Raw genomic sequence first — 15,735 nt, forward strand, 5'->3', positions numbered from 1 at the left:
AACACCAACTCCCGGTCCGGACCGGGTTCCTATCCTGTGGGAGGACCCGGCCTAAGGAAAGTGCCAAGTTCCAGGGCTGCGGTTTCAGGGGGCCCTGGGAAGTGGCCTGTCGAAAGGAGGCATCACCCAAGGAAGAGGAGGGCTCCTAGAGAGGGAAGGCCACCCAAGTGGATGCTTCTTGAGGGCAGAGGTACTACTAGGTAGATTCGTAGAAGGCGGAAGCTCTTCTTGGGGCCTTTGGCGCCCCGCAGCCGGCCTCGCATGCCAGACGAATGAATGCATGTGCTTCCATCCCGAGCTCCCGGTGGCCCTGCCCATGGGGGAGGGGGTCCGCTCCCTGGCCTGGCCCGCACCCCGCAGCGGCTCCACGGCCGCGGGTGTGAGGGGCGGGCCCAGGTGTCGGCCCGCGCCGCCCCATGTGACCCGGTCCGACATGGTGTCGCCTCCTCCCGGGGCGGCGGCGGCGGCGGCGGCGGCGGCGGCGGCGGCGGCGGCTCGCCTCTGCTTTGGGCTGGGCCCGCGGCCGCTCATGGGCAGCCAGGGCCACCCGGGGCCGCCCGGGAACGGCGGGCCGGGCGAAGGCGAGGGCGGGGAGGCGAGGAAATTGCAGGAAGGGAAAGTTGCGAGGGGGAAGCGAAGGAAGGGGAAGGGGAAGGGAAAAGCGGGAGCAGGGCAGGGCGGAAGAGGAAGCGGGGCGGAAGGGAAGCCGGGGCTGCAGAAAGCCGAAGAGGCAGCGGGGCTGGGGGCCGAGGCGGGAGCCAGGGCAGGCCCGGGGGAGAAAGGAGAAGGAAGCGGAAACGTGGAGGAAGGGGCGAGAAGGATCGTGAGGGGAGATGAGGGGAACGCAGGGGCGGGGAGGGAGGCTAGAGGAAGAGGTGATGGGAAGAAGGAAGAATGGAAAGTCAGGCCTGGGCGGCGGGAGGACGCGAGGCCGGGGAGAGCGCAGGGACGAGGGGCTCAGGCTTGGGGCTGCATCGCAGGGGCTGGGGCGGCAGGGGTGGCCGTGGCGGCGGCGGCCGAGGAGGAGGCAGCGGCCAGGGAGCCGGACGGCCGCGCCGCTGCGGGGCCAGCGCTCTTGCGCCTGCCGGAGGAGCTGCTGCTGCTCATCTGCTCCTACCTGGACATGCGGGCCCTCGGCCGCCTGGCGCAGGTGTGCCGCTGGCTGCGGCGCTTCACCAGCTGCGACCTGCTCTGGCGCCGGATAGCCCGGGCCTCGCTCAACTCCGGCTTCACGCGGCTCGGCACCGACCTGTAAGCGCCCGCTCACCCGCCCGCTCCCCGCCCCGGGCCGGCCGGCGTCCCGGGAAAGGGCGGGGCGCCGCGGCCTGGTCGGCCCGGGGTTGTGTCGCACCCCGAAGGCGAGGCCCAAACCCGGCCTCGGCGGGGACCCCTCCCCAAGGGCCCCTCTCCTATCGGAGCCCTACCCCTCTCCGCCCCCAGGAAGCCTCCCTTGAGCATCCCTCAGTCGGTACCCTCTTTGGGCAGCTTCTCACAATTAGCCATCTTAAGCACTGCTTTCAGCTTGTAATTGTGTCTTCCCTCGCAGATGGTAACTGGCCCGGTGCCTCAGCAGCCCCAGGAGCCAGGCTGGTCTGAGGCTTCCGACGCCTCCTTGGGTCCAGGTGTAGGACCCAAGGCCACTGTGTGGCCTATCAGAACGTTGTTATGGACATTCATCCGCTCATCCTCTTCTGAAGGTTGTTAGGCTGCAGGACTCAGATAAAATCGAATATGGAGAAAAGGGCTCAGACCTGAAAAGAAGGCCCCTGGTCCAAGTGTCAACTGTAGTTTGACTTGATACAGGCAGAATGACACCAAAAAGGGTGCCTGCTTATGGCAGGGGACTGGTTTAGGTCCAGGTGGTATACAAAGGCATGCTACTGCAGTCTGGCCTGTTTTGGGTAGGCTCTGAGACCTGAGTGGAAAACGTACTTGAGCCATTTGAGCTGTTGAATAGGAAGGGGGAAAAAAAATAGAATTGGGTGAGTAAAAGCTTTTAGATTGCACTTAAAATTCCATCCAATTTGGGTTTTAAAAAGTAATTCTAAAACAGTATAACAACATTAGTTCTTTAATCCGCAAAGCACTATAATATCACTACCTTTAGGCAACTATTCATTATTTAAAATTACTTTTCAATTGTATACTTCTTCCCCCATCTCAGTTGCTGTTTAACTGATCCTGCCAGAAAAGTTGCATAATAAATGTTTGTAAACTTTATCATAATGAGATTAAAAACATTCCTCTAATATTAAACTTTAATGTTGTGTCCAGATTTTTGCTATTATAGACAACAGTGAAACGAATAAAGCATTTTTGGGTAACAGCTTTTGAGATACGTCACATACCACACATTTTTAAATTAGTTCCTTAGGAAAAATGCTCAAGATGGGCATTATTGGATCAAAGGTTATGGTTTGTAAAATTCTACCAAGTTACGGTGGCACCAGCAAAGAATCATTAAACCAGTTGCATGTGAAAATTTAAAAATCTGCTAAAATGGTCATATGATTGTATCCCAAAGTTTTATTTTTTGCTTTTTTTTTTTTTAACTACTGACCCCAATAAATATTTTTCCATGTGTTTGTTTCACCTGTGAGATCATCTGTACATAGTCTTTGCCCATTTATTATTGGGGTCTTGATGTTTTTCTCATAAATTTGGAATCCTGTGGGTCATAGATACTAGGCTCTCATCTGTCATCTTTGATGCAAATATTTTCTCCAGTCCTTTTTACTTTACTATTTTTAGCCTGTAGAAGTTTTACACTTAAGTATGTCAGAATCTGTCAGTGTTTTGTCATTTTTTTCTTTTTTTACCCCAAAGCTGAGAAATTTACAATTTCTCCATAGACCTGATGAATCTTCTTTTTCAAAGATATTCTGTTGGCTTTCTTATATTTGATTTTTTTAAGGTAGTTAACACTTTCATCAATATCAGTTTTATTCTGGTGAATAAGGGTGAATTTACCTTCTCTTTTTCCCCCTAAGCTGCTACCTAGTTATCACTATACCTTTTGTTAAATAATTCTCTTTCACTTTGTTTAAGAAAGCTTATGTTGTCAGTCATTAAGTTTAGGTGTGTATAGACACACACACACACACACACACACACACACACACACCTGAACTTCATTTTGTTCTGCAGATATATTTTTCCATTTTCCTACTGTTTTAAATATTGTTATTTTTTGGTAGAATCTGATATTGGTTAGGGTTAGATTTATCCTTTTTATGTGGTGTGTCAGGTCTCCACTCCCATTCAACTCCCCAGCAAAAAAAATTCTGTGCCTTTTCAAAAGTTTCTATTGTTTTCACTGTAAAGTTCTTACATATCTATTGTCAAGTTTATTCCTAAGTATTCTTGTATATGTTATGTTTTTTGTTTTTATTGTGAATGTAGTCTCTTTTTCAGTACGTTTTTCACCTGGGTGTTACTAATGATGTACAAGGTTACTATAGTCTTTTGTAAATTTTGGAACCTGATTATTTTGCTTAACTTTTATTCTAGTATGATTTTGTCTAGTTATCTAGTGAGGTTTGTTATCTAGTATGATGATAATGATTGTTTGGGATCTTTTGGCATGCAGTCTTGTTACCTTCATTTCTTATAAGAAAAATTCTTTCAAAGGACTGATCAGTTGACCTTTAAGGGAAGTTGGCTAAAGTGACTGAAACCCAAGCCAGCTAAGGCAAAGCTTTCTTTCCTTATGGAGACTGAATGAATGAAAGAATTGATGTTTATTTTTCTTTCCTTTTCAAATGCTCTAAAAGAGAGATAATGGGAATGAGTGTTCGTTCTGTGAGCAAAAACAACAAAATGAAAATGAGTTTATAGTATAAAGTGCTTTGAGACTGTCAGGTGATATGGCTTTATTATTTATTAGCCATGTGTGTTTTGATTTCTTGCCCATGTCCTAGGATGGGGTATCTCCGACCTTCTAGGGAAGTTGTTTTACCACAGCACTTGATAAAGAGCAGGGTCGCTGCTCATGTTTTCTGAGTTGAGGGAAGAAGTTATGCGTGTTACAGCAGGTGGAGAGAATGTTTACCAGTGTGGTCTGTTTCTGGACAGCTGCAGAGACGTGATAAGCCACCAAGAGAGGTGGTTTTCATCCCCGGAGGGAGACAGCATACACCCCAGTCCTCTAAGGGCGTCAGAGAGCCTGGGCCCAAAGTATAATAAGACTCTGGCTGCTTGCATAGTGGCAGGACAGTAGTTTATGATTTGGGCTAGTTAACTGCAGACTGGAGAGTGGGCTGTTTTTATGAGCACAGCACAAAACTTCTTTTAATCAGAAGTTACACAGCCTCACTGGACCTGAGTTTTATCATCTATAAAGAATTTTATACTTTTACATTTTACTACCCAGTAAAACGAGGCTTAAATGTATGAATGCGGAAGAACCAACACAGTGTCCAGCACATAGTAGGTATTCAATAAATTGTTGTGAAATGGAACTTTTTAATTGCTTGGCTTCTCTAGTCCATATTTAGCAAAAGAGATGGTTTGAATTGGAGGTGCTACTGAAAGACAGGAGGTGGGAGAAAACACACACACACACACACACACGCACACACACACACACACACACACAAAGCTTAGTTTCTCTCACCTGTCCTGAATGTTTTTGGAAGCATGACAGCAGAACCTGTGGGCCTAGGGTCTGCACTCCCTGCTGTAAGAGCCTCTTGATTCTCAGAAACACAAACTGCTAAGGTTTACTGACCTTCCGGCCCAGGGCAAGTCCCATTCAGTTTGGCTGTTCCTAACTGATCATAGCTTTGTTGAGTAAGATGAACTGCTTTGGTTCCTTGTGATTTGTTAATGGTCTTATACTTGTGCTTGAAGGCATTTTGGCCACTTTAAAACCACAAACAAATAATTTGCTTCCCTTCAGGCCTCTTGCCCAAACAGTGAACATGCGTAGGTATCCTGAGCTTTTTAAAAAAAAGTGAACACAAAGACAGTTTGAGTCAGTCATCTGGTTTAAAATCAGTTTTCTTTGAAGGTTTTATGAAGCCTGGGGGAATAGAAATATCTTTAATATAAAAATCAAGGAAATGTTTCATATAGTGGTCTTTTAAGTTTTCCCTGAAGAGTAGGGGGGAAGCTAACCTAATTCGGTCTTCAAGAGCAAATGAGTGAAATTTAACCCTGTCAGTTTATAATGAAGGCTAAATGCAAGAAGTAGGCAGACAGTATGACAGGTGGAAGAGCAGAGGTGCTATCTGTAAGTTCTAATACTGAAAATGAACAAGAGCAGAGAATACAGTATAGCTGTTTATATAATCTAAGAGTTTTTTAAAGATATTTTTGCCAGTCTCATGTTAATTCCTCCCAAATTAAGTCCTGCGTGTTTTCAAACTTGAATTTTATTTTAGCTATCCTTTGCGCAATAGCTGGTACGCCCTTGCATTTACTTGTGGTAGATTTGCCTAGAATTAACAATGGGCGTTTAGGAAGTAAGGCTCTGAGGGGTTTGCCCTGGCATGTACATTCATTCCTCAGCCAGGGTCTCGCAGGCTTGGAGCTCTTTGAGGCTGGAGAACAGGGTATCTATTTCAGTGATGATTAACGTCCAAAGTGGTGAGATGGACACAGATAAGCAGAGTGTGTTTGTTTGTTTTAAAATGATTGCACCTAAGAGCATTTTTGGGGTCTAGAAAGCATAAAGTTTCCTTTCCTAACTCTGACCTGGAGAAGGCATTGCTGCCTGGTTACATTTAAGGTCTGAACAGTGATTTTCAGAAAACAATTAGCAACTTAAAATAGCTTAGGCTTTCTCCTTTGCCTTCCTGCCTTACCTAGGAAGGGGAGTCACTTAACTTGTTCTGTAGTTGATTGAAAATTTCATAGTTGCATGTATTTCTCTTTAGCCTTTCTGGAAGGGCTTTATTTTGAATTGTTTTGTGAATTAATAAAAGCTGAGTTCAGTCCACTGGCTTAAAATAAATAAAACAATACACCTGTGGAAGCAGGAAACAGTCTGGTGCAGTTAGTACCTCCCAGTGCAAACTGGAAGAATGGAAGAAGCCTTTTCTTCCAAGACCGTGTGGGAATATAGCGCTGCTTATATCCTTTGCAGTCTTCTAAAACTTGAATGGTAGGGGATGAATTTCCTAACATTCAAGGCAGAAACATGGAGGAAACCCAGAGTCTTCACAGTCTGTAAGATGAGCAGCTCCTGTTGGGACGAGATCTCTGAAAATATTTCATTGCCCCATACTTTGAATTTTCTGTGCCTAGCACCTTCCCCTCAGGTAAAGATTGTGAGCTGCTGAAATCAAAATGACAGTGAAGTTACTTAGGAACCTTACAGATTTTTAAAAAATTAATCTTGAGACAAAGAAGAATTATCTTTGTGTGACAATGTAACCTTAACTCTAGGTTGACCCTAGCACTGGGTTCATCTCTGGTTCTGACTCAGAACTATGGAACAGGGAGTATTTAGGTAGACTCTTCTGAAGGCCAGTAAATGGTGAAAATTTAAGGTGAGATCAGCTGTTTGAAAAAGTGAGGACAGAGTCAAGTTTTGAATTTTCTGGAAAATTGGCATACCCCTCACTCTGATCTACAGAAACAGATTTTGGCTCAGCTCCAGATTTTATCTCAGGTGAGTTAACCATCAGACAAGGTTGAGAATCCAAAGATTTGGTTTCTTTCTTTCTTTCTTTTTTTTTTTTTTTAAGATTTTATTTATTTATTTGACAGAGAGAGAGAGCACAAGCAGGGGGAGTGGCAGGCGGAGAGGGAGAAGCAGGCTCCCTGCTGAGCAGAGAGCCAGATGCAGGGCTCGATCCCAGGACTCTGAGATCATGACCTGAGCCGAAGGTAGACGCTTAACTGACTGAGCCACCCAGGAGCCCCAGATTTGGCTTATTGAGGAAAGTCCTTTCTATTCAGCAGTCTTGCTCAGATTTGAACAGAATTCAGATGGAAATCCAGTTATAGTCCGTGGAAATGAGGCGGTTGTGCTAATTAAGAATATGTTTGTGAATCCCAAATCATGTGAGTGCTTGAACTGATCTAAAGCCGAGGATGAGACTATCTGCAGAAAGAATTTATCTCTTGTTAGAGGTTTAGCTGCCTTGTCTCAACTCTGAGTCAGTTCTCCATTAGACCCAAACCATCTTCATTGCCCTCCCTAGAAGTCTGGGCCACCCAATTGGCCCTGGGCTGCCCCTCTTTAGCCTACAATTAATTGCCAGTACATTCTTTCTTCTTCTCCTTCTTTTTGGTATTTGACATGAGCTCAAATTGCTGAGAAAGGTGACAACTGTGAAATGAAGACAGGGCTTAGAGACACCTTAAAAAATACATGCAAGGGCCACTAAATGACAAGAGCAGACCGCCAGGCTCTTTCAAAACATCGCCACGTCTGTTGACTTTCCATTCCTTGTCTGCAGCACAAAATTGGAGGTCAAAGAATCATAGGAGTTAGAGATGGAAAAGACATTTGGGGTCAGCCAGTTCATCCCTCCACCTTCTTCTGCCCCTGATTCCGAATCATTCCTTACATTATATTTTCTCCCTCAGCTCTTGTACAGTTTTCACGGTCTTCACTCAACCCCGGCTGTCACCTTTGGGGAATGATGCTGGAGGCTCCATCCAGTTTCTCTTCAGCAGAGAGAGATATTGCCTCTGCTCCCAGTTGACATTCATGAACTTCTTTGTTGGTGGTCTCAGCTGAGAGGCTGAAGAGTAGGGGGAGTCTCTCCCCTGCCTGGTGTTGGGGCTTTTCTACCAGAACCGAAGCACATTTAGTGTCTGATGATGTTGGGGAAAGGGAGAGGGCTGGGATATGGTGTAGTCATTGCTGAATTTGTTCCTAGACTTTGGCTTTTCAAGGCTTTTGACCTGAAAGGAGAGGTGTGTGTGTGTGTGTGTGTGTGTGTGTGTGTACAAGGCATGTGGTTTTGGGGAGGTGGACAGAGACAAGGAGATTATACTGACTAGGAGTTTGGTAAAAATCCAAACTTGCAAGTTGGTGGGTTAAGCAAACAAATAAAAGATACTAGTAAAGGACTGTTTGAAGAAACGCATGTTAGCGAAGACACAGAGTGGGGGCTTACTATACACAGCTTTCAGCTTATGGTCAAGTGGAGAAGATCAGATGGGTGGAGGCAAATGTTTTGGACTAGGGGATGCTGTCATTTTTGGGGTCTCTCCTCGTGTTCACTGGCTGCCTGGTTGGGCGGGGGGAATGGTCATTTTTAGAGGCAGCTTTGGAAGGTTACCCCCAGCTCCCCATCTTGTTCCAGCAGCTGTTGGGAGCAGTCCGGAGGGGGTATTATGTTTCTTCTGGTAACTCTGCCAAGAAAGAGAGGAAATCCACAATCTGTGGGCTTTTTGGGGGGAACGGGGATGGGGTGGCAGGTGATGGGACAGGGAAATTAAATTGTTTTATAGTAAATATGTTGAGATACTTTTCCTGGAAAGCTCTTTCACCAGCAGGAATGGTATTTCCCTTGCTCATGAGCTTGTAATGGGTTCTTTCTCTGCAGAGAAGGGGAAATAGTCTTCTTCCAGTACATCTTTTTCTTTCTTTCCTGTAGCACCAGCTTTAACCTCCCATGTTTCTTGGAGGGGTGGGGGATTTTTTTTTTTTTTAGAAAGTCCATATTGAAAAGGTGAGTCAAGATTCAGATACAGGTGCTGCTGTGTGAACCCAAGAGGGGCCTCTCTTTAGAATTAAGTTACTAAAGAAGAACCTCTCATTTATCCGGTACCTTGGCTGCAGTTTGACTTTATCATACTGGCCTCGAAACTGGAGATGTAAAAACTTTCTGGGTGGTGTCTGGTTCATGTTCTTTCCATCCCTTCATCCAGGTTGGAAGGGCACCAGGGATTTTGAAGCCTGGCTACTTGGGCTGAGAACCTGTTTTAGTGATTAATATGGAACACAGTTGCAAGATTAAAAACAATAAAAAGCAACCCCAAGAAGCAGAGCAGTGTAATTATTCCTTACATTTCAGATGGGGAGCCCAGGGAAAAGTCATTTTCAAGCTATGAGAACAAAGTCCACTTGTGAAACTGCTAGTGCCTAATTCATGACTCACTGAGAGGATGGCCTGTTCACAAAATATAGTAGCATCTTTCTTGCTGTTGTTTATGCTCAGAAACTGCTAGATCAGCCTTTCTGAAAGTTGTACAGTGGGATTCGTGAAAAAACTTACTCTGTGATCAAATGAGTATGGGAAATGCCGTGCTCCATATTGCTTCTCCTGGAGGTTCACAATGCCTGTTGGTAAATGAAAGACACTGAGAAGTCCTGCAGTCAAGAGACCTGTTTAATTTTGTTTCAACCAGCATTGTCTAAAGCGTTTGACCATAAAATTTTCCCATTGCTTAATATCTCTCAGCATCTTGGAGAACATACACAGTCAAGTGCCTTGCAAATACAGAACTTGGCCTAGTAGGAGGAAATGAAGGTGAGTGTGAACACCGTCCTAAATCCTGTATTCAGGGTTATGAATTGAGGTTATGCCTAGAGCTTCTGAAACTTCTTTGGACAGCTTTGACATGTGGTACCACATTAAGATAATTTATCTGCTCAAGTTCCTTCCCTCGAGCTTCTGTAGCATAAGAATTTGGAGGCTTTGGTTGAATTCCTAAAGGTGTGGTGTATCATACATTTTTAAGAAGGGACTTTGGAGCTAGAAGGTAGTGTGTCTGGGCTCCTGAAAAGCTGCAAGTATTGTTGAAAGTGTGACTTGCCAAAGGGAGGACTTACTTAAGTGGTTCCTAAACAGTAGCTATCAAAATACCTATTATGATAGGCCCAGGGTTCTCCCATTTTGTGTCTAGGACATACTTTTATATGGTGTTAGAATTTTTGGTAGTACATGAAAGGATTAAAAGGTAAATTTTTTCAAAAAACCAAGTTTTAGAAAGTTGAAAACCTATATATTTATTTATTCACCATCTGGTATGTTCCTGTTTGAGTAGAACTGTTTCCTGCCCTGATCTTGTTCTCTTATTTCCATTCATACACCTTCCTCCAAACGCATTATCTTTATCTTATTTTCAGCAAATCAGGCCAGGGGCCACATTGTGGCTCAGTGGTTTGTCTGAAATCTTCATGAAAGTAGGTGGATCTTGAGTTGAATGAAAGTCAATTCTATAAATTGTTTAAAGTGTGATGGTACAGTTGTTCGGAGTTCCTGGTGTACCACTGCTCTGCAGCATGCCGGTTGGGATGTACTTTTAGAAGTACTAAGAGGCTAAGACTTGATCTTGTGGAACTTAGGACTGTATTGGACAAATAAGACATAAAGCCGCAGAAAGTTAACAGTGCCTTAGTTTGTGGTACGTTCAGTCCAGGGGTTCACATGAGAGGGAGAGGACTGTTTGCAGGACTTAGGAAAGTAGAGATGTAAGCTGGATCTTGAAGAATGGGTGAATTTGGCTAGTGCCCAGAACAGAGAAGCAGGCGTTTGTCTGGGACAGGGTAGGCTGGTGCTGACAATTCAGGAGAAGGTACAAGGGTAGGAATGAATGTAGAAGAGATGGGCTTGGCCAGAGTTCGCTTGTGTGGTGTGGGACCACAGGAGGTATGGTTGGATGAGCAAGGTGAGACCTTGCAAGGAACAGGTGGGTCTGCTGCCTCATCTTGTACATGGTGCTCTCATCACTGTGGGGAACAGTCTTACTTTACCCTGGCTGTTGGGGCTGTGTCCCTGTTTCCTGGCCAGAAGGGTAAGCAGTTTAACACAATATAATGATTATTCATTGATTTAAAAAAATCTTATTTGGGGTGTGTGGGTGGCTCAGTCTGTTGGGTGTCTGACTCTTGATTTCGGCTCAGGTCACGATCTCCTGGTGGTGGGATTGAACCCCATGTCCGGCTCTGTCTTGGGTGTGGAGCCTGCTTAGGATTCTCTCTCTTCCTCTCTCCTTCTCTGCCCCTCCCTCACCTTGTGCTTGTTCTCTCCCTCTCGATCTCAAACAAACATACAAACAAATAAAAATTTTTAAAAATCTTAATTATAGGCCTCAGCTGCTGAGGCCATTGGAGGATTTAATCCAATACAAGTGTAAATGAAGAGTGAGAAGTGTCCTGTGTTGGGCTGTTTAAATACTTGTACACTGCCTGCTGCGCCCTTGCCTGAGTCTTTTAACCTGGGTGTTAGCATTTTAAAGGGACCCCTCAGGAGTTCTGGCCATTGACTGACTGCCTCCTCCCCAGATGGGAACTGTTGGCCAGACTGTGACTAGTCAACATTTGTACCACCAAAGACTCTATTTTGTGGTTTAAAAAGAATAAAATTAACTACATTAAAAAAAAAATACTTGTACATTAAAGCCGAATTCTTAGTACTGGTAGAAGGTAGGGTAGGCACGGGCAATACAAGGGACGATCTTTCTGGAAAGCAGGACCAAATAAATCAAGAGGCAAGGTTAAAATCCAAGCCGTGAGCATCATTCTGAATAGTCCCATCTCCCCTCCTTAGCCCCGGGCGCCCTGAGATGGCCTTGTTCTCCGTTTGTGGACAGGCTCCCCACCTTTGCCAGCGTTCCCGAATCAGCAGGGACTGAGGCTTATGGAAGTCATGCCAGTCATGCAGGGCAGTGGCCTTCACAGCATCCAGGGGAGCCGAACTGCAGGATGGGGCAAGGAGGAAAACTGAGTTGAGATCCAGGAGTTTCAGACCTCCCTGAGATACCTGCGTTTCCGTTCCTTCAGCACAAGGCATTTTTATTCAGACGAGGTTTATTTATTTGCTTTGAGTTTGCCGGGTGAGGGAGGAGACGTGAAATGGAAGGGGACTGTAGATAACTGCCTAGATTAATTTCTGTCCCTCTGGACTCGCTTGTTGCCAAGATTTTAAGGGGCCCCATAGCTTACCACGGGTGCATGTTGTGTTGTTTTTGTTTAAAATAGGTCTTGTGCCCAGGAATGCAGTCAGACTGTAATGGTGACTAAGAGCCGGAAAGCTGAGAGGGAGGGGGCCCAAGTGGAAAATGAGCCTGAGGCAAGAGAAGGTGGGCTGGGAAAATGGGAGTTCCACCAGGCCCACAGGCTGGTTAGAGATTCTAACGCCGCATTAACAGCCCTGTGAGAGATTTATTTACAGGGCACTAATCATTTTCGGGGGGAGCACCCCCACTTTAAACCAGCAAGTGTGTTGGAGAAACAGCCAACCAGAGAGCATTTCAAAGGTGGGAACAAGGGTCCTTATTGAATTCCAAGGGGCACCTGCTCCTGTCTTCTTAGGCACGTCTGCTGCCTTATTCTACCAGCCCCTTTGACTGGACTGTGACAGGTCCCAAGGGGGGGAGGGAGGAGAGCATGGGTACCTGTTTTCAGAGAAAGATTGTTTTATTCCTTCTGATGTTTCAGGTGCTGAAGCCATATGATTTCGCCACTAGCTAGGGAAACTAACCATCAAGGATGATGGAGTGGACGAAAGGGATGAAAAAGCTGAGTTGTTAAGCTGCTTTTAACAAAGTGGTACTATTTCTCAAGTTGGAGCCAAAGGGAGTGGCTTGACAAAGTTGAAATTTGATTTGAAGGGCCAGAGCCAAGTGTCGTGAGGATGGCGTTGGTTGTGGGAGAGGACGCCTGCACCTGCTGTTTGGCAGCAGCTTTTTAAGTTCAACTTTGAAAGTTTCTTGCTGGGGTGATCAGGCCCTCAGGGCAGTGCTTTGACCCTTAGGAAAGTGTCAGCAAATGGCAGTTAAGTGATCAGAGAGATGAGAGAAGTGTTGTCCTTAACCCAGTTGAGGAAATATATTGATTTTTTCCCCCTTGCTTCCTTCCTGCTGTGATCCAGAATATTCAATTTTTGGTTTCATCTCTACCTCTTAACTTGGACCTAACTCCAGAGGAAAGGTGAGCTACAGAGGATGTCTTCTTTTATAACCTGGGAGGGATTTGCAGAGAAGATTGACAGGGAGTCTGATCTTTCTCATTAAGAGTTTAATTCTTTGGTCCATCCTGTTAACTGTCCTTTGCTCTGCTTAGTTCTCTCTCCATCTGATCACGAGGCTTGCTCTCTAGCATTGTGAAACTGGGGACCGCATTCACCCAGTGACAAATTCACTAACATATTTTAGCTTTAATGTGTGTACACTCAAATCCTTATCATTCAGCCTGAGAGAGGACTACTGTTTGACATTGGAACAATTTTTAATAATTGTAATTAATTAGTTAGGAGAAAAATAAATGGTTATTGGATCAGCTTCAAGAGTGACACTATTAATTGGTATTAACTACTACCTGTATTTATATTTATGTAAAAAGAATGAACGTTTTCTGTACTTACACAGTACTTTGTTTTAGTTGTCACTTTTAAAAACCATGATTGTGAGATATACTGTCCTCATTTCTTGGGGGAAGGTATTGGCCATTAGAGAAGTCAGGTCACCAGAATGCTATAATTAATAAGAGGTTGAACTGGGATTCAGATCCTAGTTTCCTAAGTGTGCATTCTGGGCTTTTCCCACAACTTCATTGATTCTACTATTTAGTTAAAGGTAAATTGAGAGACCTAATGATCAACAATTATGTGAGAGAGATCTGTATAAATATGTAAGATCTAGAAACTCACTTCCAAAGCACCATCTATTTACCTCTTCTGACGTGTTTACAGAGGCGTAATTTTATGTAGCATATCTTCACCTCTATCTTTATAAATTGGATTTCATTTTAAAATTACCATCGCTCACTGTGGTCCTTTCCAAAATGTTTGGCAGTTCCCACATCTGTCATTTCTAGTGGCAGGATATCCATTGCATGAGTGTACTGTTCTCCCCCACAGACAAACATCTGGGCCGTTTCCAGGTTTTAGCTCAAATATATAGCCGCAACTATAAATATCTTTGTAAAAATATATATTTTTCTCTTGAATTATTTCTTGGTGATTTAGTGCTGAAAATGGGAATGCTGGGTCAGAAGCTGTCATTTAACAGTTCTCCTAGACAGAATTCCTTCCTGAAGGGCTGTACCAGTGTGCTACCCACCATGTATAACCAAACCCAAAACTTTCATCAAACCAAAGCCAACTTCCTTTTTTTTTTCCACCTAGTAATAGATGCGAGGTGGCACTTTAATAATTGTTTTAATATGCATGTCTGTATTAACGTTGTGGGATGTTTCCTCAGCATTTTTTCTGAGGACACAGTGGGACTGTTCTTATCTGCTGTTGGTTATGGATGAGAGGGCATTGGAGACCGGGTGTTATTCTGGTAGATTTCTATCAGTCCCTTAAAAGTTTTAGAGATAAAACTTGTACCTATAGTATTGTTAATTTTCCCCTGTATGTACTCTGTTGTTCTCATTTTAATCTCTTCTTTCTCTTCTGTGCAGCATTTAACATTTAAACGCTTTAAAATCTTCTAGTTAAAAAGTATTTTAAGGGGCACCTTGGGTGGCTCAGTCAAGCATCTGCCTTTGGCTCAGGTTATGATCTCAGGGTCCTGGGATCAAGCCCCACATAGGGGCTCCCTGCTCAGCTGGGAATCGGCTTCTCGCTCTGCCCCTACCCCTGCTCATGCTTCACTCCCTCTCTCTCTCACTCTCTCTAATGAAGTCTTTAAAAAAACCTTTAAATTCACTTTCATTTTAGGGGGATTTATTAAATTGGATTATGAGATATAATGTAAATCAGTTTTTTCTCCATTGATAACCCAGTTTTGTCACCAGCATTATTATTTTATTTTTTATTTTTTAAAGGCATTATTATTATTTTAATGAGTATTTTCTTCTTCACCAAAGTATTACAGTGTAGAAAAATTGGGAAATACAGAAAAACACAAAGAAAATAACACACAAAGATGACTATCCACAGCTAACTATTTTATTTTTTTAATTGTTCATTTTATAAATAATTTATAGTGTCAGACCAGTATATTGGTCTGACCATTCCTTCACTGTCCTATAGCATCCCCAGTAAGTGAGGGGAAATGGGACCCAGTTTACTAATATATTTTATTTGATTTTTAAAAAGATTTTATTTATTTATTTGACAGAGAGAGAGAGATCACAAGTAGGCAGAGAGGCAGGCAGAGAGAGAGGGGGAAGCAGGCTCCCCGCTGAGCAGAGAGCCCGATGCGGGACTTGATCCCAGGACCCTAAAATCATGACCTGAGCCAAAGGCAGAGGCTTAACCCACTGAGCCACCCAGGTGCCCCTGCCAGTTTACTGTTTTAGAGTATTTACTTGCCATGTTCTTTCTAGGCATGTATATTCCTCTTCCCTGCCTTCTTTCTCATAAATTTGGGAACATGTTACATAAAAACCCAACAACACTAATGAAGTAGTGATTTTTTTCCTTACTTTAAAATTTTACTTTGTTTGTTATATATTAAGTTCATATCAGTTTGGGTGCTTTCTGGCTTTCTCTTTTTAAATTGAAGTATCAGCTAGTTTGTTTATTGGTTATTTCCAAGGTCTTCTAATTGGATAAAATACGGGAAGTATAATTGTGAACTATCTAAATATAATTTTTAACTATCAACAAACACTTCTTTTTTTTTTAAAGATTTTATTTATTTGACAGACAGAGATCACAAGTAGGCAGAGAGGCAGGGAGAGAGAGAGAGGAGGAAGCAGGCTCCCTGCTGAGCAGAGAGCTGGATACGGGGCTCGATCCCAGGACCCTGGGTTCATGACCCAAGCCGAAGGCAGAGGCTTTAACCCACTGAGCCACCCGGGTGCCCCAACAAACACTTATTGATACTTAATATGCATAGACATTGGGTAAATGAAAAACAGTTCCTGGTTCATCA

The 15,735-nt window shown here is 44.1% G+C and overlaps 1 protein-coding gene across 1 annotated transcript in view; it reads left to right on the forward strand.

The window, feature by feature from the left end:
- Positions 1–529: 529 nt before the first annotated feature.
- FBXW4 (F-box and WD repeat domain containing 4) overlaps positions 530–15,735 on the forward strand; it is a gene marked incomplete at its 5' end in the record, with an annotated part of 80,640 nt that continues 65,434 nt past the window's right edge. Inside the window, one exon of the mRNA XM_080822782.1 lies at positions 530–1,251. Within this exon, the coding sequence (XP_080678908.1) occupies positions 530–1,251 (722 nt within the window). The remainder of the gene's footprint in view (positions 1,252–15,735) is intronic.

The sequence above is a fragment of the Martes martes genome (assembly GCF_963455335.1).
Source record: "Martes martes genome assembly, chromosome: 14".
NCBI classification, from domain to species: domain Eukaryota; kingdom Metazoa; phylum Chordata; class Mammalia; order Carnivora; family Mustelidae; genus Martes; species Martes martes.